At 36.8% G+C, this 25172-nt stretch overlaps 3 protein-coding genes across 4 annotated transcripts; all 3 read right to left on the reverse strand.

Moving 5' to 3' along the window:
- Positions 1-183: 183 nt before the first annotated feature.
- LOC113722812 (ferredoxin-thioredoxin reductase catalytic chain, chloroplastic-like) lies at positions 184-3384 on the reverse strand. Its single transcript, XM_072058508.1, has 6 exons — positions 2998-3384; positions 2574-2686; positions 1705-1754; positions 1499-1570; positions 685-745; positions 184-526 (listed from the first exon to the last, which is right to left on the reverse strand). The coding sequence occupies exons 1-6, from the start codon at positions 3104-3106 to the stop codon at positions 482-484; spliced, it is 450 nt and encodes a 149-aa protein (XP_071914609.1). The 5' UTR covers positions 3107-3384; the 3' UTR covers positions 184-481.
- An 8849-nt stretch (positions 3385-12233) lies between these two features.
- LOC113723118 (CRM-domain containing factor CFM2, chloroplastic-like) lies at positions 12234-18817 on the reverse strand. 2 transcript variants are annotated; one of them, XM_072058416.1, is made up of 14 exons: positions 17972-18817; positions 16967-17498; positions 16757-16887; positions 16313-16627; positions 16073-16229; positions 15660-15952; positions 15407-15466; positions 15260-15316; positions 15060-15167; positions 14075-14312; positions 13227-13357; positions 12736-13070; positions 12551-12608; positions 12234-12422 (listed from the first exon to the last, which is right to left on the reverse strand). In XM_072058416.1, the coding sequence occupies exons 1-12, from the start codon at positions 18677-18679 to the stop codon at positions 12837-12839; spliced, it is 2964 nt and encodes a 987-aa protein (XP_071914517.1). In that variant the 5' UTR covers positions 18680-18817; the 3' UTR covers positions 12234-12422; positions 12551-12608; positions 12736-12836. The 2 variants fall into 2 exon arrangements, with proteins under 2 accessions (XP_071914517.1, XP_071914516.1); XM_072058415.1 differs by lacking the exon at positions 12234-12422 and having other exon boundaries at positions 12434-12608.
- Positions 18818-19083: 266 nt separating this feature from the next.
- LOC113723040 (uncharacterized) lies at positions 19084-22797 on the reverse strand. The gene is made up of 6 exons (XM_027246306.2): positions 22148-22797; positions 21026-21061; positions 20181-20382; positions 19905-19983; positions 19639-19756; positions 19084-19490 (listed from the first exon to the last, which is right to left on the reverse strand). Exons 1-6 carry the CDS (start codon positions 22339-22341, stop codon positions 19466-19468), a joined length of 654 nt encoding a protein of 217 aa, XP_027102107.1. The 5' UTR covers positions 22342-22797; the 3' UTR covers positions 19084-19465.
- Positions 22798-25172: the final 2375 nt, after the last annotated feature.

The raw sequence follows: 25172 nt of genomic DNA on the forward strand, positions 1-25172 counted from the left end.
ATCATACAGGATTATGTTTAAAACAATCGTTTGAAATCTTATATATATATATATATATATATATATATATATACGCGCGCGCACGAGCGCGCACTAAATTGCCTTGTTTAACTGAAAAACTACCATTAGAAAAATCACAAGGAAAGAAGGGAAAAGGGAAACTCAATGGCAGTTGCAATCTAATTGAGAATTTGCGTTCTTCCGGCAACGCGTCGAGAAACTTGTTGCCTAATCTGCATTTTTATTAACCAAAATTGCAGAACTTCGATTCCTCCACTACAATCTTTCAAGTCTGGACTGTCATCATTACTGAGTAATATGCTCTACGGCCCACCACGTATCTGAACCAAATATGTCATTACCTTCGAGAAGTGTGATAACTTTGGTACATCAAAAATATTTTACAACGCTACTTTCTTGATTTGAACAAGTATACAGAGGATAACTTTCATTAGACAAGTTATCAGGACGAGTTAAAGCATCACATATTTGCTGTTGTTTCCCTGATCTCCTCGACAGATATGGCCTGCAAGGAGAAGACATTCAACAATGTCATAAAGGAGATGGATACAATGAAATCCCAAGCTACCAAACTAACTTCAGTCGAAAGAAAACTTCATTATGGAATATCATGAGTACCAAGCATTCCAATCACAAAAAAAGGGTCTAAAAGGAAAAACTCACCTGTTCGTTCCCAGCAAAATCGTTCTCAGCTGTGAGGAAAAGCATACAGTGGCACTCCTTCCTGCCCACATGAACTTGTAATTTTAGCAGTCTCAAAACCACTACAAATGTGAATAGTCAGAACAGGAGAAACAACACAGCAGGGAACTGCAAAGAGATTGAGGAAATAATTGTGTTGGGCCAGCAAAGAGTAGCCTTCCCCTCTAGCCTCCCCTTTTAAAATTTTTGAATCCTTGGGACACTTTGCTACACCAATATTATACTCGAGAAAAAAGAATGGAACGTAAATGACCTATGACCATAGTAATTCTAATTGACGAAATACTCAGTCTTCAGAACAAAACAGCTCTACTACTCTTCCAGTTGCAAAACAGATGCATGAGCTATCAAAACATACATGTGACATCTCCATTGACTTTGAACACTTGCAAAAACTTCCTTTGTTTAAATGGTTGCAATCTTCAAGTCATATGCTCTACATCATCTTCATTCAAATTAACCAGCTATTGAACTACCTTACATGGAACCATCAATAATCATTATAAACAGTATCTCATTGTTAAAAATATACGAATTCTGCTATCCAGTTTTCTTCATCCATTCCTGTATTTGTTTTACGATTTGAACTATGGTCATGTTACAAAAAATTCTTGACCAGATAATGCAATAAATTGACAGAGTCCTGATTGGAGAAATAAATAAATCCATTAATCAACAAAAGAAGAAAATGCATCTGCAACTACATTACCAGAAGAACAGAACCATTTAGTACAGGTTACACAAAAATGGAATCAACCTACATCTGATATCTTACCTCTCTCTCATGGGAACACACGGGCAGTTCCAAAACCCTTGTTGCACCTCTGCAACTTTATCATCATAATGCCTGGAATTGAAATCCATAACTGATTGAATAGAGGAACAAAGCATAGGTGCAAATGCCTTTTTTAACATTTTCAATCATAAGAAAATAAGATCAAAACAAGCATCAGGAAAAGGAGCTCATGAATGGCTATTTACCTACAGGGGCAGAGTGGTGCACCCAAAGTATCCCTGTGCTCTGCCAATCCCTGGCAACAGTCCAGAAAGAAATTTGCAAACCAAAGTTACTGGAGAAATGCCATTTGCCATAACTTTAAAGTAGATCATTCAAATGAGAAATGGTTTACTTCAGGCCACTTCCATGAGTTAGATTTTTCTGGTCAGTATATTTATGTGCACGTACGGGAAGACTCTTAATTTCATTTTGAGCAATTTAGCACCACCTCAATATTTCAAATTAACTTTTGATTCCATTCATACTGATGCATGAAATTCCTTAATCTTATGAAATCACAGATCACATCTTTTGCTGCATCAAGAAAATTGCATCGATAAGGCTAGTGATCAGAACACAAATCCATATTTTTCTTAGTTTTTTTTTTTAAACCTCAAATCACAAAAACATATCCATCCATAACAGAATACGCCAATTCCAAAGAGGAGAATAAAGACTACCACAGAAATGTCTATTGAAAAATGTACATAGATATGCTCATATTGCGTGTGTTTTAATGCATTTCTATTCTCTACATGCAGTGCTCAGAATTTTCCAGTAGGGGCATTTCAAATTGGTGTCCCTTCCTTACTCTTTTCCACATAGGACCTACCAAGATAAAAGCAGCAGATTCTCCTTAGGACACAAATAGTCCTTTCTATCATCTAGTATTAGAAAACATATGGAAAGAATCCACAAAACCAGCCCAAGTATTAAGCCATCTAAACATGTATAGTTAAGAATAATAGTTTCTTCAGCAGAATATTGACTCGCGCAGAAGGCAGAATAACGTTTTAGAAGCACATGAATTGCTGAAATAGTAAAAGCGGAAGAAAAGAAGGGGGAAAAATACCTTGATAACAACAGAAGTAACACCTTTGTCCATACAGAAATAGGTTCCGGACCTACGAGCATACTGCTCCGAGAACTTTCTCATGATTTCCACAGATTTCTCCGTCGGTTCCGCTACCAAACATATTTTTCACAAACAATATCTCTAGATAAGTAATACGTAGTAATTAAAGAAAAGAAAAAAAAGAGAGTACCATTACCAAGACTAGCCTGATAATTTAATTAATAATGTTTTAATTCTTGTAAAAAAGGAGGTAAAGGAAGATTGAGCATTGGCCGAGGAACCTACAAGACTAGGTTCCAATCAGAGACAACGCATTTGGCAATTAATTTTGACTCTAATCCTTCCGAATTTCAGTATTAGGGATAAAAATTAAACACAAAACAAAAAGAAAAGAAACATGACATACTAATTAAACTAGTACCTTGAGCTAGGACGAGAGTGCGGTGACGAGACGGCCTCGAAGGCGGAGGGAATGATGAAACGGCAAAACCGACTCCATAGGAGGTTGAAGCCTGAAGAGCTGTTGTCATGGTGGAAGCTACTACCAATTTGTTACAACTATTAGTTTAAAAAAAAAAAAAAAAAAACCTTCTCACTAGTTTTGTTTATCGCACTTGATGAGTTAACAGAAGTTGTTGTAATAAATCTGAAGAAGGAGAAGAAAAAACTAGCAGGATTGTGCTGTTATTGTGAGGGAAGACAGAGTTTGTATTGTATGGTGGATTTGATGCGCCTGAGAATAATTATAATACAAAGAAGATATTTTATGGTTATTTGCGGGTGAAGGTGGTTTGGTGAGGGCCACTCGTTGGCAATATCGGCCACCAATCTTACGGAGCCACTACTGTGTTATTAATTTTCCCTCTCTACCCCCATATTGAAGAAGTTCTCTATCCGGAATCCATATCTAGAAATGAATCTATTTTACATTTGGGCCGAAGGATGCCATTTCTGGCTTAAAATCTGCGTTTCCGGAGGCCCACAATTTGTACAGGCGGCTGTCCCCGGTCTCTACTTTCATAAAGTCCTTGAAACCCAGCCCACTCGTCAGGACTCCGGGCGTTAGTTTGGTATGTGAGAAAAGTTTGTAGCGCCTAAAAAGAGCCCGGATTAAAAAATATATATATATTTAAAAAAACCTCTAACTCCAACCAAAAGGGGAGGGAAAAAAGATTAAAGTATCAAACATTGAAAACAAATTGATATGTTTCTGCCCTTGCCACACACTTGCTACTTCTACGACGGTCGTCTTCCAAAAAATTTACAAATAAATAAATTAGGACCCATTTGGTTGCATTTTCTTGAGAGTTTTTTGAGAATAATTACTTTTTAATAATGTAATGTATGTGAGATAAAAAAAATATCATTAAAAAATATTTACAAAAAGTTTTTTTTTTTAAAAAAATTATCCAAAGAGTGACAAATCCCAACAAGGCCTTAATTTTCTGGTTAGGCTGCACTGCTGCTATAGGATTTGAAATCTTCTAACCTAAGAAGATTATAAGAAGAAGAAGAAGAAGAAGAAGTAGTAGTAGTTGACTGTGTTTGTACAGTCCAACAAAAGGTAAAAGTGTTCCATCCACTTCCAAAATGACCATATGTTGGACCCTTCCATTATAATAAGTTCCATGCAGGCTTCCCACTGAACTGCCTCTTCCTTGAATAGTAGTTTTTTTTCCCCCAAAGCAAAATGGGCAGTTGGCGTCTTGTCACTGGATCTCTCTCTCTCTCTCTCTCTCTCTCTCACACACTCTCTCTTGATGAAAGGTTTGTCAAGAGGGATCTACATGGATGATGATGGACCTCTACCACTCCTCGAGCCTTCGGGTCACGACCAAGAAATTACAAATTCTGCAGAAATTAGTAGCTAGCAGTAGAACAATTACCTCTTCCACAGCGCCCTCCCCCCCCCCCCCCCCAAACATAAAACACAAAAACTACATGTCCCAAGGCTTTTCTTGAACTCGACCAGATGATGTAAGCATATGTTATCATCATCTTCACATACAATCAGGTTGGTATTTCCATGACCTTAATTAAATATTTGATGATTCGTTCACATTTTGAATTTTTTTTTTGAACCGTAAATCCTTTATGCACCGTCAGTATATACAATTATGAGTCTAGAACTCTAGGTGAATGCCATATGTGAAAAATTTAACGTTTAAATTTAAATATATATTATGTGATACGTATCTAAAAACCTTTCAGTGTTTACATGTCACGCGTGCAAAATTTGATATTTAAATTTAAATTAAGATAATATGAAATATATTTAAACTCGTCAGCGTATAAATTGCCAATGTAAAAAAGATTGATCTTTTTTTAAAAAAAACATATGTTCATAACTACTTTTTCTTTTGTGTTTCCAGAAAAATGCACACCGATATTGATTTGGTGAAGCTCTACATCCGTTGATCAGAAGGGGTAATAAAGTGGTTATCGGGGACGCGTTGACTTCGTGGGTTGGTACTTTGTACCATTGTCTAGTGCATCCGAGCCTAAATCAATGATAGGTGTCCTCTCTTCATTCAATTCCCCTCCTTTTTGCCTTTTTTTTTTTTTTTTAACCAGAAAATGCCCCGAGAATTTTCAGAGGGTGAAATGATAGCAAAACTGTAAAACATCAACACGTCGCTAATGCGCATGGGAATCCCAAGTGTTTCAACTTTCAATTCACCTCACTTCGATTTAACTTTTCAAGCGTCAGGGTTGACAAGCACTCCCACCGAATAAAACTTAAAGTCTACTGAACTTGGCTTCATTAGTTATGCTGTTGTGCTCACTACTCATCTCAAACAAACGCTAATCTTTCTACCCTTAAAAAGTGTGAATTTCCCAACTCGAGAACAAACACAGCCGAAGTCAATATCTGAAAGATTTGTGCAATCAGAGAGTCTCGCGAAGCGCGGGCTAAGTTCTAATTAATACAATGATGGTCCATTGGATAAAAGACAGAAGAAGGCAATTTTTTTTTGCATTCACCAGGAACAGGAAAAGGACAAAAGAGTTGTTCACGTCAGTCGCCAGTAGTGCAACTGATAGTTCCGAACCTATCTATCCATCATTCCTTGAATAAGCTGCAGATCGACGAAGGCCATGCCAGCACACTACTAAGACTCATCCATCGCCCCAACGACGATAGATTGCTAATCAAAACATGCATCTAAGCGCGCAAAGAGCAGTGCCATTTGCTTAAACGGACGCGGTTTTATTCTTGTTACGGCTCATATATTGCAAGTTGTACTTCAGAATGTAGCAGAACATAACCATTGTTGCTAGGTATATCAGCCTGGAATAGAGGCTTAGTCACATACATACATATATATATATATATATATATATATATATGGATGTGTCGGTACTGTAGGAGAAAGCTTTTTGCCTTGTTTGTTTGGATAGCTATTTTTCAAAAAAAAAAAGTTGCTACGTTTTCCATAAACACATTTCTCAATCATCTTTTTACTTCACATATATCAAATCGTTACAGTAATTTTTCTGCAAAAAAAAATTTAGAAAAATGCAATCCAAACACATGAGAAATTCTAAAATAGGCCACGAAAAAAAAAGTTTCAACAGGCTACTATACTCGTAGATAGGCCATCAAAGCAAACAAATCATCGTGCAACTGCAAGTAATTAAAACCTACGCAAACGTTTTTTAAGTACTAGCAAGACACCACTCTCTCGATCCCCACGCTACAAATATCACGAAAAATGCAACTTAATACTACTGTAGTAGTTAGAACTCAGAAAAGAAAGCGAGAAGAAAACTGCACTAATCATATCCTAACACAAGGAGATTCATCTATAGATTGATCATTAATGTCCACCGCCTTTCCGAACGCATACATTAAGAAGAAGAAAAGAGAGAGATCATTCAGTTCTGAGAACCTGGTAATCAACCAACGTCCTGACTAGCTAACTTAAAGAAAGCAAGAGCGCACGACAGAAAATTCCATGCTTAAAAGCACGGGGAATGTGAATCATGATAACCTACTCATCATTCATGATCCAGACACAAAACAGCCAAAACATGATACCCAGGTAAAATTCGTTTACTGCTTCCAAACCGCATGTAACACTATGAAGATCGACTTGCATGGTTGTTGATGTAACCAAAATCAAATCTCCTACTTTCCTTTCGGAAGTGATAAATCAAGCGGGGAGATAAAATAACTAAAAGAAAAGCAAGAGCCATCATCATTTTTAACGCCTGATTACGTGGTGTCATATCTTAATCCAATTTCAGCTTGTCCATTTGCACAAGTGGAATCAATAAACATTAATCAGCGAAAGATCAACCACAAGACAAAGCTTAAAGATGAAACAAAAGTTGGTAACCCTAATGAATTGTTGAAGCCAAACCTTAACAGGAGATAAAAAGAGAAAAAGTACTCTCCTATAAGTGCCTTGTCCATCACAGATCTTGTCGATCATAATTACTTATATAAATAACTATAGCGCGCAACTTGAAGAATGCTTGTGAGAACCAGGCTTAATGTTTGTTGAGGAGGGTTTTGAATAGCTAGGACTAACTGGTTTGATGAGACACCATTTAAATAGATACAATCAAAGATAACATAGAATCACTTTCTACAATACGCATCGTCCGTAAGCTTAAGAAATCAAATCCAAGTGACATAATACAAGTGATCGAGAGAGATTCATAAATCCAAACCACCAAAAACCAAAAAAAAAAAAAAAAAACCGCGTAGCTCAATCTTGTCTTCTTGAACTTCCAAAAAAGGCTAATAAGCAAATTCACAAGCAAATAAAATATAGTAGCACCACTAGTATGCGCTTTTATCTTACAAGATCTAACATTACCTTTTAAGTTCAAACCACAAAGCCAAAGGCAACCCGGAGGAGCAGGAGGAGTTGTAATTGTAGTAAGAAAGAAAAGATAGCCAGCTAACTTGCTAGCTATATAGGCGCGAGTTAGTTTTGCTTGATCTAGCAAAGTAGAGATCGGACCATGATGCTTGATTCCCCGAAGCAAGCTGACTTTGATCAAAGTCTTTATTAGTCGAAAGTGAAAGAAAGAAGAAGACCCTCGAGGGCTTGAGTTTCTTCTTCTCCCAGATGGAGCAGGAGGAGGTTTTGGTCTTCAACTTCATCCTCAGCCAACAAGAGCCTGTGATGTCCACGTTGTTTGTGATTTTTATTTCTCTCTTTCATGATATTCGTCTTTGTTGGTGTGGATAATGATGATGGTTTGAGTTTTTCAGCGTAGTTGTGGGAGCAATGATGATGGCTCTGGAGAAGGTGAGGTGGTACTGGTGCCACAGAGAACATGATGATTACTTTTGGTTTCTGGCGTTGAAAGAAGAGAAGTATACTACCTCAGCTAAGAGAAAACAGAGAGCAAACCCTCCAGTATTTTTTTTGTGCAGTCTCTTTCTTGCCCTCAGAGATTTGCACTGTGTCCACTGATAAGCAGAGAGAATTTGTGGAAAGAAATATTCAGGCCTTGCTTGGATTGAAGGTTTTCGTCGGAAAATATTATCGTTTTCCGTGATCACATTTCCCTATCACATTTTTCCCTCACATATATCAAATCGCTACAGTAATTTTTCCATGAAAAATGACGGAAAATGCAATCCAAACACAACCTTACTTCCATTAACCATCAGCCTTAGGCTGATGGCCACCCACCATCGAATCTTGCCTCCCATCAATTTATTATAATTATGATTTTTTAGAAAATTTATCACTTATTTAGTTCGATGGTGATTCTGTTTCTGTCGATCCTTCGTAGGTTCAGTTGAGTCTTTTTCTATATAGAATAAGAGTAGGTGTAGAAGTAGGATCGATGATTCACAAAAAAAAAAAAAATATTTACTTCCATTCATCCGAAGCTCTTCGCCGTGGCGTCTTGTACAAACCATTTAATTAGTACTAATAACAATCCCTGACTCCCGTGACGGCCGTCTGCTTGGGGTCCTTTCCATTATCCCTCCAACCCCGTAATGTTAGTCAACAGCAGCTGGTTCAATCGGTAAAATAAGACCTTTTTTTTATTTTATAAAAGATCAACTTATAATCCTAGGAACAAGGTCCTGACTATGGTGATGATTAGAATGAAACCTAATTGAATTTTTTATACACGCATACTTCAAAATGTTATAATCTTATTATTATTATTTTTAATAAAAACTTCAAAAAAGCTGCAATCCTATTACAAGATTCTAAAACAAATGTGTCAATCTTGGATTTCTAGTTTTATAATTGAGAATGTCTTTTTCTTCTATTAGAGGATTTTCATTCATTCATTCATGTCTATTATTAATATTTTTTTATTCTCTCACCCTTTTTCATTTCCAACTGTCAGGCACAAGATTCAAATCGTGAAGAGGATAACGAGAAGGACTCTAAGAATCGATCTCTGGCCACTAAGCTAACCCTAGTGGTTGGATTTTCATTCTAGTTATTTATGCCTAACGATGGTTTTTCAATTTTCATTCAAGAAATCATTTGAAATAATTATTGTAACTTTTTTTTATTGTGAGTCATGCGAGATAAAATAGGTAATTTGAAAGATAAAATTATTCATTTAAAAATATATTTGTATTGTAAGCAAGTAAATTTTTGACAAAATAAGTTATATCCAAACACTATATGATTTCCATTTCTATCTGCCAAAACTTTTCAAAGTATTTAAACAGTAAAAAGGAAAAGTACAAGAAAAGAATTGATAATAGACACGGGTCAAAATAGAGCGCCATTGCTTTATCTACTGCAAAATTTGCCCTTGCAAAATAGATACACGAGGTTCAACATGGATCTGTTTCAATTTTCAACTTGCTCTCGTCCTTGCCAGTCATGAGAAGCGTGCAACGTAACTGGCGCAATTAGAGAGTGGACTTGTGGTGGGAGGGCCCAAGTTAATTAAGCTCCCTCTGAATTTATTCAACCAGGCACCAAAGTCCACCATTGCAGCCCGTGCTTATCGCACACAAAAATTTGGCCGTATACATCAATATAGATGAATTAAGCAAGAAAGGAATTCCCTGCTTTAAGCTCTTGTTTTCATCGTAACCAGAAAGTCAGATACGCTGGAAATGGATGGTAAGCTACTATTCGTACGGAGTACAGCGCAATTGGAACGTGCCCTTTTTTGTCAACACGACGAGAAGCTGCTGCAAATTCCATACCCTTTTTCTTCTCCTAATTTAATTTAATTCTTTGAATTCAGGGCCCCGGATGACGAGTGAAGACGAGGCCGTCCGGGCGCCGATACTCATCGCTTTGACCACTTTAGAAAGAGTCGCAATTGTTTTCTGCGCCTAATTGGAAAGTTAGTCCCCCGTGTAACACAACAATTCCGGCAAAGAGGATGACCTTTTTCTTTCCAGGACTAATATTTTACTCAATCAGGCAAAGGAATCTTCAACCATTTTTGAATTAACTTCCCTTGTTTGGATTGTAATTTTCAGGAAAAAATGTTGAATTTTTTTCAAAAGGCATTCTCTCAACATTTTTTTTTTTTGCTTCATCACATTTAAAAAAATATAACGGTGATTTTTTATTTTTATTATTACAAAAACTACTAAAAATGCAATTCAAGCAGTCTCTTACTTTCTTCAAGGTTATAACCCTATATTTCTTTTTGTGCCATTATGGGACCTTGTAGAAGAAGTGGAAAGAAAATAAAAATAATGAGACGCCAATTTGGTCCTAGCATAACGGAATCCCAGGCCAAACCTAATTTCTTCTTGGTCGCTGTGTTCACTTATAGATCATGAAGTATATGCAATATACGTCATATGTAGGACCGTCAATGGGGCTGGGCCAGCCCGAGCTCGGCTCGCTCGGCCCGACAAAAAGCCCGATGAGCCCGATCATTTAGTGAGCCAGTCTGAGTCTGAACCTAAAAATAAGCCCGAATTAGATGTGAGCTGAGCTTGGACCTTATTAGGCTCAAACCCGATATAGGCCCGGCCCTTTAATTACCTATATATATAATATTTATATTTTGATATTATGTATAATTATATATCCAAATATATTATTACTAAATACTAAATATATACATAAATTACAAAACACAAAAATACATCTAAAAACTCTTTCATGAGCTTTCTTGAGAGCCAATATTGGTAATGCATAACTAAATCTCTAATTTTTCTTATTGGTTGAGTAAATTTTTGTATTGGCATAATATTGGTTGATTTTTTTTTGGTCTACAAACACAAAAATCATCAAGCATATTTGGATTTAAATCACAAGATTATAAAAAAAGTTTTAACTTTTAAAGATGTATTGGCTTATGATCGCATGTTTTATTACTATTTTTCATGCATTTTGAATGGATTAAATATAAATATTGTTGAAAAATTTTTGGTTTATATACGTTTTAAGAACTATTATTTGTTCATGTTTAGTTTTAATATTATAGTCTTGTAAATGTTAAATTAGTGTTACAACTCAATAGTTATAGTAATTATATTAAGAAAATTAAAGAGTAATAAGTGAGATTGGGTTAAACCCGATTAAGGCTCACAACCCGAATACTATGTGAGTTGAGTATGGGTTTCACATTTACGAATCCGAAACTCATAACCCGAATCCCGAAAATGATTCAAATTAAATGAACTGAGTTTGACCTCATCAAAGCCCGGCTCATTAAACCCGATTGACAGGCCTAGTCATATGATAGTAGTTTTTTCTCAATCATGGTAAATCATTCATTATCACTTCTCTTATGTCATTTATATCAATATGGCTATTTCATACAGCAAATAATCTACAAATGGAATCCCCAGACCAAGACAAACCTAATTTTCCCAAAAGAAAAATGAGGGGGTAGGGGAAAAATAAAAGAAAAGTGACTGAGAGCATAGAAAATTTTGATGAAGCGAAGGGCGTTGCGTTCGATACCAACTGAACTGACAGCTAAAACGGGAAGCTTTGCAAACAGGTGCCGTGAGGCACGCGGCACTCCGTATTTCTTTTTTTCTTTTTTGTTCAGTTTATTTTAGATAAGTCGACTCGTGGGGACAAATTTTCAGAAGATTATGCAAGCATGTGCAGCACGCTGCACGCACGTCAACCTGTGGAGGGAAAAGTTCACGTTGGGCCGTACCAAGGGTCCATCTGACAACGTACTTACATTTCGTCAAATATATTTTTTATTTTTTATTTTACAAATAATGACTTCACACCCATTGCAAAATCAAATAGATAAAATTTAATTACAACCTAAATTTTAGGCCAATTTTTACACTAAATTTATTACGTGAGCCACACATAGTTATTTTTTTTTCTCTATAAAAGGTATAATTTGGCTTAACTCATATTCATTTTTACCTCTAGAAAAGTAAAATTTAATCCGAATTATATTCATTTTTTTCTTAAAAAAAAAAAAGAAATCAAACCCAATTCATAGTTATTTTTATCACTAAAAAAGAGAGATCTAACATGTTATATATAAAAAATAACTACATGTGAATTAAAAAGATGATGTGATTTTAAGTTACAAAGTGATTGAAAACCTATATTGAGACCAAATTTTACTGACTTAATTTTGTAAAAAATATAAAGTTATTCTTTTAAAAGTAGATGATGAAAAAAATTCATTTGACAAAAATATAAAAAACATTTTGAACGATTTTCCCAACAAAAAAAAAAAAAAACACCTACATGGACCCCGTGCTTTTACAGAAACTCATATATTTGCATAATCACGCGTGACACTGAACCTTAAACCTGAATCAACATCATAGAATGCCATCAGGTTTTCCCTTCCGCTATGGAGTTGGGACCCCAAGAACAAAAAGTCTTCCAGTGTTCAAGTTGGAAGTGGCAGGAGCATGGCTACCTTCCCATTGTTCCGACTGCCAACCTGAGCGAGAGTCAGAGAGAGAGGGCTTCCTATATTATTTTATCGTTGTAGCAAATTCCGTGGCTACTGCTGAATAACAATAAGAAAAGCCACGGTCAAATAAAGTTCAGATTAGTTGAGATTCCCACCGAAAGAGGGCTCTGCATGTCTGCTTCATATTCAGGTTTAACAGGACGCCTCCATAGCCTGCAGTAATGTTTCAATCACAGTAAACAAGACTCACCAATACCGTATATATAGTCATATATAACTCAGGAACTCTTTTTAAGTACCGAATGCTATGGTCTGCAAGTGTCAAGTTGAAGAGTAATACCGAGATTTTGCAATTAGTGCAGAAAGCCCGGTTGCTAGATCAAATGCGTGTCAAAACTGATGCATTCCAACTAAGCTACAAAAATCAACGAGAGATGTAGCCTAAAAAGGGGATTCTTTCTCGTTGTAAGGCTGCAAACCACATTCAAGCCTGATCGCTGACATAAGATCGTGAGGTATAGCATGCGGAGTCCTACCCTCTCTGCCCGAAAAGTATCTCGAATCTGTAGTACTTTCCCGGCTACCATGGGTAGTTGTTGGCTCTCCTGCTCCCCAACCCCTATACAGTATGACTTTACTTGGTTCTTGAGACACCAGCACAGCCCCAGTGGCTTGCTGTGAGGTTAACAGGAGTTAAAACAGTCTCAAAACAACGATTTAATCAAAGCAAATATTAGCAAACATCAGAAATGATTTCTGTAAATTTCTAAAGTTAAATTTATCTCAAAGCTCATTGCAGCAGATACTTAAAATGGATTTCAGTACACAAACCTCCAGCTTGAAGACCACCTCCTGGACAGAAGTCCCTTTGGCTCTGCCTTTTACATTCACTATAGCGAGCGGGTACTTTTGGAAGCGGACCTTGATTGCTTCAGCAAGTCCACTAACCTTGTTGCTCTTCCCTAAGAAATAAGACCATTTGTAAAATACTCTATGTTACCCAGCCAAACAGGTGAAAACAGTTGAAAAGAAACCTTCAATCTAAATAAAAATATAAAAGACTGCTGCTTCTGTCTATCTATTGCGTCGTTTAGAAAGAAAATCGCCTCAAGAATTTTTTAGAACAGTTTGGCAGTGCATTCATGAGCATTTACAATTTCAATATACTATTTTCCAATTCTTTATTAGTCTACAGCTTTTCAGAATACCATGTGCTGGACTCTTGCACTGATGAAAAACTAGTTATCCACATAATGCTACATTACAAGATTCATATTCTGAACACGTGTGTTGTAGAGTAGCCAGAAACAAAACTTGAGTGTCCAGAAACTACAGCCAATCACAAAAATGGCAGAATGTAATCCACAGAGACAAAAAAATGTCCAAACAACCAACGTGCAACAAAGTTTCACAACATAAGGAACTGAACTATAGGAGTCCCACAACCACAGCCAATGACAAAAATGACAGAATGTGATCCACAGAGACAACAAATATCCCGCAACTAACATACAACAAAGTTTCACAACAAAAAGAACTATATCAGAAATCCACATGTTTGGTGGCTGGAAAAGGGCCAAATTTGTCTCATCCAACATGTAAAACAACATTACTCTTGAAATAGGGGTTTATAGCAGAATATATTAAATCAAGAAAGATACAAAATATATTCGTATTACCTATGGCAAACACATGATGCTTTTTCATCTTCAGCGCTTGTTTCCGCAAAAGTAGCCTGTCTCTATTGGAGAGGCTTTTAGCTCTAACAGGTATTGCATTGCAGCCACTTTCCTTAACTACATGAACTGATGAATCCAGCTCAGTTTTCATGGAATCAGCAGGGGACTGCATAGCTTTAGTGCCACCAAGTCTAGCCTCCATAGTACCAATGGCGGAAGTGCGTGTCACACCAAGTGTCTAAGATAAAAGAAAAAAACATTCATAGAAGATTAATTAGGCTTGTACAACTCGACTAGATTTATTGACAGAAAAGGGAATCAGGAGAAGATGAGGGTGGCACATTTCCACGAATTCAAAAGATCTTTAGCTTCTTTACTTGTACCTTTTCCCCCATTTCATTTAGATAAAGGTTCTGCATCTGCATTATCAAACTCATAGCAATGTTTTCAAAGTCATCACTCATAAATTCCATGTGAAACAGTATGCAGAGAGTTTGTTCAGCGATTCAATCCTATAGTTCTGGTTATGAAAAGAAACTAAAATGATGAAGGGAAAAAAATTATTGTGCACTAGAAAATATTTTATATTAAAAAGAAACGTAATTAACAACCATATGGCCTACACTTCACACATCCTGGGTGCATGACACTGAAATTGACTGACTTGGCAGCAGTACAAATTAAGCTGCACTGAAATTGCTGTCACCATTAAATATGCTGAACCCTCTGGAGAAAAGGTTTTTTTTTTTTTTTTTTAAAATTTAGCCTCTCTAGTTTAATGCAGCACGAATTCTCATATAAGTCCTTTACCTAAAGTAAGTGTTCTATATTTGTCATACAACAATTTCAGATTCCAAAGCCAGTGAAACAATCCATTAGATAGATGAGCATGAGGTTGACACACACTGGATTAGCATGGCCTTGGATGATAACAAAAAATATATAGCTCATTCCAAAACTCAAAAAAGAAAGGGATCCTTTTTACCTGTTCATTATAATGGCTCGTTGACAATGATTGGGGAGAGAGTTCAGGACTAGCAAGGGACATTTTATTTTTTGATGAATGGAACTTGTCTGGCTCCTGCTCTTTGTCCTGGATCATGATTAAACTGCATATATTAGCCCAGATTTTGAAATAATCTTGCCACGGAAGAACAGTATAATGAGATCTGAAAGGAAATTCACCAATTTGAGTTTTAATTCTTCAGCCAAGTCCGTCTTGTTTGTACCCTTTTCTTTGGCCTGGATCAAATGAATGATATGTAATTTCCACCAGAATACAGTCTATTAGCTGCAGAAAACAAATTAAGGCTCTGAAATAAGATAACCCACCAATTGAAGCTTCAACCGATCTATATTCTGTGTAAGCTTCAAAACATGTAATTTGAGAGACTGCAATTCATGCAAAGAGAATATGTGAGGCACAACGAGCAAATACTCATAATCAAAATATTTGATAACAAAAAAGCTGTGAGTTAACAGTGTCCTGTATTAAAGGCAGGATAATTTGGAATAGTTTCGTGCTTTGTCTCACTACATATACAAATGGATGAAATGAAAACCAGGGGATAAACACAAACTTGACCTCACGACGTTGTGCCTCTAAAGAACGTTTCATTGCTTCTCTTTTGCTTAGAAGCGAACGAGGCCTCAAACAAGCAGGGCGACTGTAGTTCTTTCCACGATATACAATGATAGCAAAACCTTTGCTAACCCGTTCAACTGCTACTAAAATTCCGCCACTTTCTGCCTCCAGTGTTCGTGCTCTTGCAGTGACCTCCTCAATACTTCTTCCCCCGGTTATAATCTTCACTAATTCTCTGTATTTCCAGTGAAGATGCATATTTTCGATTGTTCCATCAAATACTCCTCGTCTTCCTGACCATGAAAGAGAGAAATTTACAAGGATGACATGAGGCCAGAAACATGCACTTTTGGCTTGCCAATGTCATTCTTCATCATAGGGGGTAGTAAGCAAGCACTTCCTTTAGCACTTACCCAGAAGCAGGAAAGGTTTCATTCTCAAGCCAATTTTTCTCAGCATATATCGTTCTTCTTCTGTAATACCTTCTTTATCAACTTCTGGCTCTTGGGTGGTCTCTTCCTTCTCCAGCTCTACAAGAAGCTTCTCTGCCATGTCTTTCTTCACTAGTGCCTGTAAGGCTGTAAAAGATTAACATGTTTGGGAAAATAGACAAGTGACTGGAACAGATTTTGAGGTAGTATTACATAACATGCCTTGGATAATTTGGCAGTAGTTCTCTCAATTGCTGTTTCTGTTGAGCTTCGATGCCTTCGCTTGGAGGCAAGTTCAAGTTTCTGGTCCTCTTTACCATTATTTTCATCTCCATTACAATTTTCTGAGGTCCCCAGCCTTTGGTCTTTTGAGCTCACTGTAGTAAAACTTTTGTCTGCTCCCTTTTCTTCACCATCAAGCCCATAGTTCCTCCGCTTTTCAATTGCTAAAGAGACTGCAGCTGGCAAGAAATCCTTTCCTCTGTACAGGACAATGAATTCCTTATCTCTTGAAAGCAAGGTTCCCCCAGTTAGGTTCTGCAAGAGTATAGTTTCAAGTAAATATATGTCAGTGCAGAAGAGTTACTGGCAGTTACATGTTAGTCCCCTGATAAAACAGAGCCTAGACAGGAACGACAGAAGATCTCTTAAACCCATCTAGCAGACCTTTAGTTCCTCAGCCATCAATTCACTGTTGGTGTTCTGGACTCCTCTTTTAACAGCAATTTTGGCAATTTCACATTTCTCCCATAGCTTAATAATTGCAGCAGCCAAGCCCTGAAGTTTTCTATTTCTGCCTGAAACAAAGGAAATCGGTATAAGTAATAAACTTTGACTAGTAACTATGCAATGCTTCCCAATTCACAAATCACTCACCTAGGGCAAAATGGCATGGTAAAGGCCGACCAAGTCTCCGTAAAATTGTCATTTCATCATTTGTTAATATAGGTTTCACTCCATACGGAAGCAGACGAAATGGTCTCCTATATCCAGGAACTGCTGCTGGTAAAAAATCAGCATCAACAGGTAAAGGTTCATACCCCCACCAATCAGTAAACCGGGGACCAAGTCCTTCTAATAGGCGATCAGCCTCTTCAGCAAGTTGTGCCTCACCAGGCAGTTGGAATCGTACTCTATTTGGAGTTCCTACACCTTGTATTAGAGGTGGATGAGACACTTTGCCGAGTGACTTAGGTACAGAAGATCTCAGGGCATTCCCACCAGATGAAGAAGCCTTCTTTTCATTATCCTCTCTGTAATCCATCCGAAAATCAACTGAAGCTTCTTCACGCAAAGAGCCATTTGCTGTATTATCATCAGAAAAGAAATAAGGGTACTTGTAATCAGCTCCTCTGTATAGCACTATGTTAGTTCCAGATCTCCAAACTACTAAGCCTCCAGTCTTCATCTGGTAATCCAAATCACCACACCACACCCAAAAGGGAAAACAGGTCAGATTACGTAACGTTGCAGAGGAAGAAACAAAATTGAAGTGAATTATGGACTTCTGATAGTAAGTACCAATAACTGTTAAAAAAGACCATTTGCAGTTAAATATGCTTCAGCACATACCATGAAGTCAAGCCATGGTAAATGCAAACTAATAATGGGCACGTAATAGGACATGAAAATCTCATTAAAACCCAAATATTACTGGACAAATTTGCCTTACAATATGTCGTTTGAAGGGTTCAAATATAACTAGCAGCTGTTTTTCACAAAGTGGTTTGAGAAACAACTTCAAGCGTAACTAGCAGCTCTACTTAAACTTGATCTTCAAACAAAGTTTTTACATTGGAAGCAAGATATGCGAATGTAACTACAATCAACATACAATTGTAGAATTGGGAAAAAAAAAGGACATTAACAATGAGGTCTTACCTCTAACAACTCATGAGTCCTCTTCATATTCATCCTACAGATATCCTCACACCTGATCTTGACCACCTCATACCTCCTCCACCTCTCGTGAATCCCATTCACAATCCCTTCCGTGATCCCGGCCTTCCCAACCTTCAACTTCTTCTGCAACCGAATACCAAGTGTCCTCAGCCTCCTCAGCTCCTCCTCCGGCAAATTGAGCTCCGCCAAGGTGGGCACTGTCTCCCTTTTCTTCCTCTCCTCAATCCTCTCCTTAATCACGCCCCTCCTCAACTCGTGATACTTCTGAATCGCATTCCCCGAGCCGGGTAAGGGGACTGGGTTCTGGGGCGTGCTCCAACTCGGGTCAAGAGTGTGCCCGACCCGGTACTTCGGCAACTGGGAAGGCAACGGAACAAAGATTTCGCCCGGGGAGGGCCCATTCTTTGGAAGCTTATCTTCATCTTTGTTCTCATCCTTGTCATCTTCGACGTAGCCGAGGCCGCGAAGCTTTTCTGCAATCCTTTGGATGGCGGATTGGGGTAGAGTTTCAGTGTCGCCGGTGGCAGTGGCGGTGGCTCGGCAGAAGAGCGGTTTGGGAGGAGAGACGCCGTACGTGGTAGGTGGGTTTGGGAAGGTGAAGGAGGAAGGTAGAAAGGGGTTAAGGAGGGGTCTGGATTTGGCGGGGGGAAGTAAGTAGAACTGGTGGTTGCCTGTACAAAGGGCCATTTGGCGTAGCAGGATACTAAGCCGTTAACGAATTCTTGAGGTTGGAATGCAATAAGCTTTTTATCGGCTCACCGGCCATTGCCATTGCAGGACCGAAATCCGTACCTTTGCTCTACGGCGATAACTTTTTTAAGTTCTCTGTATATTATCCGGTTGAATATTTCATTTTCAGGCGTTTTCTATATCTCCTCTCCGAATGTCTCCGCCAGATTTTCAAATTTTTTTTGTACAAAATATGTGTGTTATTTATCATGTTCATATCTATAATTAAAATTCTTCCCATTATCACTCGAATAAACATACACATTTTAAATATGATAAAATAATCAGGAAACGTCACGATTCAAAATTTTCTAGCAATTATGAAAAGTTGTTTTATACGACTGAATAATAAATAAATAAGGTTGCTTTAATAGCGGCAAACTTTTGAATTACCACATTCCCATTTTCTAGTATTTTTCACAGTCCCAAGTTACCAACAATCTCAGGGTACAATTTAATGGGATAATTACAATCTCAGGGTTCTCTTATTTTTGCTTTTGTGCATGCAATATTGCCATCCATCAACACTAAAAATGCAATTCTTCCTTGCATTTCTATCCTCTGATATTCATTCTTTTTTCCAAGACAATGGGCAGATGCACATTGTTAATTTACATGATCGTACGTAACACATTTACAAATGAATTGGGAACGGTGTACAGAAGATCCACCCAGAAACTGAAGAACGCTTTCAGCACAACCAAACTGATTGGATCAGGCCATTACTAAGCAGATAACTACTCATCAGAAACTGAACGTGACTTTATTCCTGCAAATGCAAGAAATCCATGCTCAAAATCAACTGATAAAGAAGACAATCACTCGCTCTCATATCCTATCGGAGCTATTTCATATAAGGATTTCTTTTGCAAGATGGAAGCACTTGAAGGCAATCTTATTTATGATCAAACACTCACATGTCAGCTTGCAAATATTGCTCCACAGTGAGAGGTTTAGGGCCGCCGAACCAATTGATCATAAATATATCATAAATTTCCAGCTCGAAGAACTGGAAATTATGACCCTTAGGCCAGCCTGCATACCATTCAATTATTACACAATTTGCAGGTAGTTCTCACGAACAAAAGCAATACAGCAGCAGGATAAAGATTTTCAAGGCCAAACTAAGTAAAGTACAAGGACAACGCTGTTTCAAACATTTATAAAGAAAAAACAAGCTTGCCTTTCATTTCAGGGTGCTTAGTGAACAGCGCAGTTTGAGCAAGCTCAGCTTCCTTGGAATTTCCGTCAAGTAATGTCAACTACACACCACAAACGCAAAGGTTAAGTCAGGATGAAACTGAACGAGTAATGTCATACAAGTGAGAAAGGCATTACAATACAACAGCACACCAGATAACACAGCCATATTGTAAATTCAAGTGAGAAAGGCCTCCTAGAAATTAGTAAAGCCACCAGGTCTAATAAGTTCAAAATTTTCAGTTAATTGAGCTATTACCTTCCCTACAAGTGTAATTTTTGCACAAGAAGGATTTTCAGGGTCCTTGGTACCACAAGTCCCGATGGGATGTTCACTAATTGTGAAGGAAGATCTTTGGTCTTTCAAGGCATAACGTGCTGTTGGATCAAGTGTCGTCAAATAGAAATATGGGATGCCACTTCCTTTGTCTGGTTGCCCATCACTAAATGAGACCACATTTCTGTGGACAATACAGACAAGTCAATTTATGACCACAAGGAAAAACAGAAAAAGAACTAAAATAAAATAAAATTGAGTATCAGGAGACCAATAATAACTTGTATCTGAAAAGAAAACAAGAAGTTGAAACCAAGCTTTTAAAGCTCTGTTAAAGCGCATTTCAGTACATGAGCAAATTGCACAATGTTCTGCATTGTGCCAACCAGAAGTTTACTCAGGTTAGACGATGCGACCAACTCAACTCAATCAGGACACAGCAAACACACACTTCCTTCCAGGCTAATAGAAGAGTTGCAACCCTTAGAAAAGTCTTTAAACAATAAGTCTAATCTCAACAAGAGTTGGGAAAGTACAAGTCAATTTTGAGCATAGTATTTTAAACTCCAGATAATCTCATAAAAGTGACAATCAAAGTGAAGAAGTTTCCACGTGTAAAAGCAGATTCTTGTCTATTCATGACAATCCTCAGATGACATAAGGAAGCATCAGGTTTAACCTACCACAATCATCACTAGATCAGATCAGAGATTTCTTTCGCCTCAAAATTTCTTCTGTACAAAATATCACAATTTCTTGCAACAAATTACGTGTACACAGTCGCCCAAATAAGGAGGAAGAAAGCAATATTATACGACAGATCATACCCAAAAGGTGCTCCTCCCAAATCACTGGCTATGGTACTGCAAAAAAAATAGGAGGGAGTAAGATAATATCATCTTCAACATCTGTTTAGACAATATTTAAGATCAACAGTAATGAAAGAGGAGTTACGACTTACCTAACATGAAAACCTTCAAACGGGTAAACACGTATATTAAACAACGAAAAACTATTTGGTTCAGTTTCTTTATCATCATTTCAAATTTATACTAGTAAACCAATGTTCTTGACATCTTTGCAAGCTTCATCCAGATAGTTGTCCCACCAATTTGACCTTTGCATTGGAACTCACGTAAGTAACAGCAATCGATGCTTAACAGGAAATACAACTTTTTTCTCCATCAAAAATGTTCTCCACGATTTTTACTATACTATGAGGGGCTCTTCGTGTCTTGATCAAAAGGCTTTCCTTTTCAATCTTTTGCTCTCCTCAAAAGGTGATAATGTAATGTTCAGATACTTGCATTGCCTCTACAGTTTACGTATATGTGAAGAATTTTCAGCTAAAACGCTGTTTAAAGTGATCCTTCCTGACCCAGCCAGTTCTTGGTAAGGTAGCATTTGTTGCATATGATGAAGTAAACAATGGCCTGCTGTGACTCTTGCCGGTTGAGAAGTAAGTTTGATAAGGAAAACAGTCTTAAATCTTCACCTCTTACAATCAATAGAAGCAAAAACACATAATATGTGAGCCCTGGCAATTTGAAGCTTTTACAAATTGTCGGCAATTACATGAAAATTTCCCAAGTACTGACATACAATTCCCGAAGCATTTTGGAATTAAAAGGAGCCTTTCGTTTATGTTACCCTATAATTGTAAAATTAGTGACACCCAAATTATTCAAGTCTGATATGAGTTGAATCAGTCAAAACAATACAAAGCATCTTCAAAAGGTCAAAATTAAAATAAACTGAAAATAACTAGCATAATCCCCAGAGGGATGTGCAAATCCCCCCCAAAAAAAAAAAAAAAAAAAACATCATAACGACTTCTGAGGAATGGGAGATGGGAATTGCAACCACATCCGAAAAAAGTTCCAGGCAGCAAAATTTGAAGGACGCATTCGTTAACTAAGACAGATTGATAGATATAATAGATATTAGACCTTAGGACACCCCAGGAGCTCTGGCAGACCAACCAACGAGCGAAAGCAGCAGTGTCCTTCGGGCTGGGCCTGGTTACCGCTGTGAGTTGTTGCAGTTGCAGAGGCCGTCCCAGTACGGCTTTCTGAAGCAATACGACCACCACCAAGAGCAGCACCACTCCATGGGCATTGACCCCTCTTTGTACTCCCTTCATTCCTATTTAACTTTCAAGGGGAAAAGGGCAAAAATAAACTGAAAAGCAACGCCAGTAATAACCAAAGGAGATGATTGAATGACGATGGAATTTTGTACATGGCCCCGTATATATGTGGTTATTATAGCTGCCGTATGGAGACAGACACAGCAATTATCAATTACTATGCCAATAATTCCTCTATTTAATTTAATTTATCCCATTAAAACGAAAACAAACACTTATTTCTTTTTCATCTTTCGGATTCTACATCTTTTTTCACGAGTATCAAAAAAGATGGTGGCACCATCAATGATCAATCAAAGAGGAACGGGCGCGGACTCGGGGGTGGGTGCTGTTTTGATTCCTATCCAACTGGTGGTGCAATGATAGAAGAAGACTTTTGGATAAGATGTTCCCTTTGTCTTTTTCTTTTTCTTTTTTTTTTTCACGCTGCACCCGCTCCTACTTTACTCTATACTAAGAAGAGGGATGAATTAGATTTTATGCTACACTCGCTCCTAATTTACTCTACACTAGGGAGAGGGGTGGCTGAATCGCCACTGGTCCAGCAGACAGGTAACTACTTACCCGCCGGTGAAATTTCAAAAAATTATGAATTAAATGTAGGTCAAGAGATTTAATCTCTTGATTAATAAGATGCTCATTTGTCGAGAATCTTTTTGCTCTTTGTTTCTAAGTAGTGCAGCACCCATCTCCTTATGCTACTTGCAGTAAATTAGTACTCCTTTGGTTTAGGAATTTGATCATAGTTAGAGCTAATAGTCTCATTTGACACACAATTCTTCTTTTGGATTGATCTATTTTTCAAAAACAAGTTTTTCAAATACAATATTACAATAATATATAAAAAAACAATTCAAAAAATATTTCATCCATACAATATATTAAATATTTCAAAAAATATCTATAGTAAAAGTTTTTCATATACACTGATACAGTAAAATATTTCAAAAATACCCTCAAAAATAATTAATCCAAACGGATATGATACTGTAATTTGGAAAAAAAAATTCACATATTATTGTATTTGTATTATAAACATAGCTTTCAATAACTTTTTTGTCTCATGTAATCACATCACATCACACAAAAATGGTACAATGCTATTCTAAATAATTTTTTCCCCAAATAATCTTCTATCCAAACACTTTTTTTACTTTTTTATTGATTTTGTTACAACAAAATATTTTATTTTTATCAGCTAATGAGCATTGGTTAATATGACAAAGTTAAGTTAAATCAACAAATTATCTAAATACAAGGGTAGTAAATATAATGTGAAGTAAAATGGTAAATTTGATATATATATAAATTTACCGGAATGGCGGTTAAAAGTTCACCTTTTATAAGAATAGGATTAGCAGTTACAACAGCTTATCTCACTTAAATGATTTTGTTTGTTTTGAGTACTTGTGACTTGTAACTGGATAGAAAATAAAAAAGAAAGTTTTATTTAATAAATCTATTCTCTGATTCACTTATAATAAATTCCTCATAATACCAAGTTATAGCCATTTATTAATTGAACAAACCCCAAGTCTAGTATGTATTAGGGTCTGTATAGATTACATATATTTAAGGGTGTTTCTTGAAAATTTTTACTATAATTTTGTATATTAAAAACTTTCACTGTAGATATATTTTGAGAGTAATTTTAAATTTTAAAACTTTTATTTAGGTGTTTTAAAAAATTTCTTTCATCCTTCCTACCATAACGCCTCGTACCTCCTATCTAAATCCCTCCCTAGTAAAACCCCTTTCCTTCTCCTTATTTCATTTTCCTTTTACACCTCTCCTCTCTCTTTTCCTATCTTCTATATCCCCTCCTTCATCCTCTCCCCTTCTTTCTCCTTTTTTCCCTCATACCATTTCTCCTTTTGTCGAAATGTGGGATATAAAAGAAAGAAAGGATGGGGAAGGAAAATAAGGGAAGAGTGGACAAAAACATAGGGAAAGGAATGGGAGGAGCAAAAGGCGGGAGAGAGGAGGAGAAAGAGGGAAGAAAATAGGGGTGAGAGTAGTGGTAGAGAAGGAGGAAGTAGGATAGAAGAGAAAAAAAAGGGTTAAAGGAGTGAAGGGATGATGGTGGTGGAGGGTGGCGAGAAGGCATTAAAGGAAAAAAATAGATAGTGAGTTTTTTCAATTGTTTTCTTAGTATTTGTAGTAAGTGTATTTGAGATGTATATAGAGTGTTTTTGTGTGTCTTATTGTAGTATCGAATTTGAAATATTATTGTTAAGAAAAAAAAAGCAAATCCATAAAAGACGTTTAGAAATATTGCATATACTTTTCTTCAATTCGAATGGAATACTATATAGATTAAGTAAATCTCAATATCTATACTCCAATTAAAATTTTCCATTTAGATTTTTTCCTTCTTAAAGCAGTGTGAGTATTTTTAAAATATGAAAGCAATTCTATCTTTCATATGATATAGTTGATGTATACGTATTTTTTATTTTTATTTTTGTTGCTGGATGATATGAGTCTACCTAAAAGATGAGAAAATGTGTTTTTCAATCTCTGTCTATTTTTTAGAGTATATTAACATGATAAGTTAGGTGTAATACTGAGATGTCTTAACGAGTGTTATAAGGTCACCCACTAAAAAGGTCATTTTTACATAGCATACTTAGTTTAAGCCCTTCACAATTTCACCAATGTGTCAAGCATAATACCCTTATTGTGTGTATATAGGTTACGGAGAGTAATTATGATAGCTTGGCATTGCTCTGAATTATAGAACTCGTTAGGCATAATGGATAATCTAGTATTTAAAATCTCTACAAATATTTCCCTCTTACCCTTATCTTTGACAATTTCTAGTA

The sequence above is a fragment of the Coffea arabica genome, chromosome 7e (assembly GCF_036785885.1).
Source record: "Coffea arabica cultivar ET-39 chromosome 7e, Coffea Arabica ET-39 HiFi, whole genome shotgun sequence".
Taxonomy (NCBI): domain Eukaryota; kingdom Viridiplantae; phylum Streptophyta; class Magnoliopsida; order Gentianales; family Rubiaceae; genus Coffea; species Coffea arabica.

Coding starts and splice junctions, on each gene's coding strand:
- LOC113722812 (XM_072058508.1), bottom strand. CDS start 3,106: ATGACAACAGCTCTTCAGGCTTCAACCTCCTATGGAGTCGGTTTTGCC. Junction 1,755..2,573: donor TTACTTCTGTTGTTATCAAG/GTATTTTTCCCC, acceptor GACTGTTGCCAG/GGATTGGCAGAGCACAGGGA. Junction 746..1,498: donor TGTGTTCCCATGAGAGAGAG/GTAAGATATCAG, acceptor TCATGTGGGCAG/GAAGGAGTGCCACTGTATGC.
- LOC113723118 (XM_072058416.1), bottom strand. CDS start 18,679: ATGGCCCTTTGTACAGGCAACCACCAGTTCTACTTACTTCCCCCCGCC. Junction 15,953..16,072: donor GAAACCTTTCCTGCTTCTGG/GTAAGTGCTAAA, acceptor TTTCATGGTCAG/GAAGACGAGGAGTATTTGAT. Junction 15,467..15,659: donor TAGAGGCACAACGTCGTGAG/GTCAAGTTTGTG, acceptor CATGAATTGCAG/TCTCTCAAATTACATGTTTT.
- LOC113723040 (XM_027246306.2), bottom strand. CDS start 22,341: ATGAAGGGAGTACAAAGAGGGGTCAATGCCCATGGAGTGGTGCTGCTC. Junction 19,757..19,904: donor TAAGCACCCTGAAATGAAAG/GCAAGCTTGTTT, acceptor AATGGTATGCAG/GCTGGCCTAAGGGTCATAAT. Junction 19,491..19,638: donor CAATATTTGCAAGCTGACAT/GTGAGTGTTTGA, acceptor TTGCATTTGCAG/GAATAAAGTCACGTTCAGTT.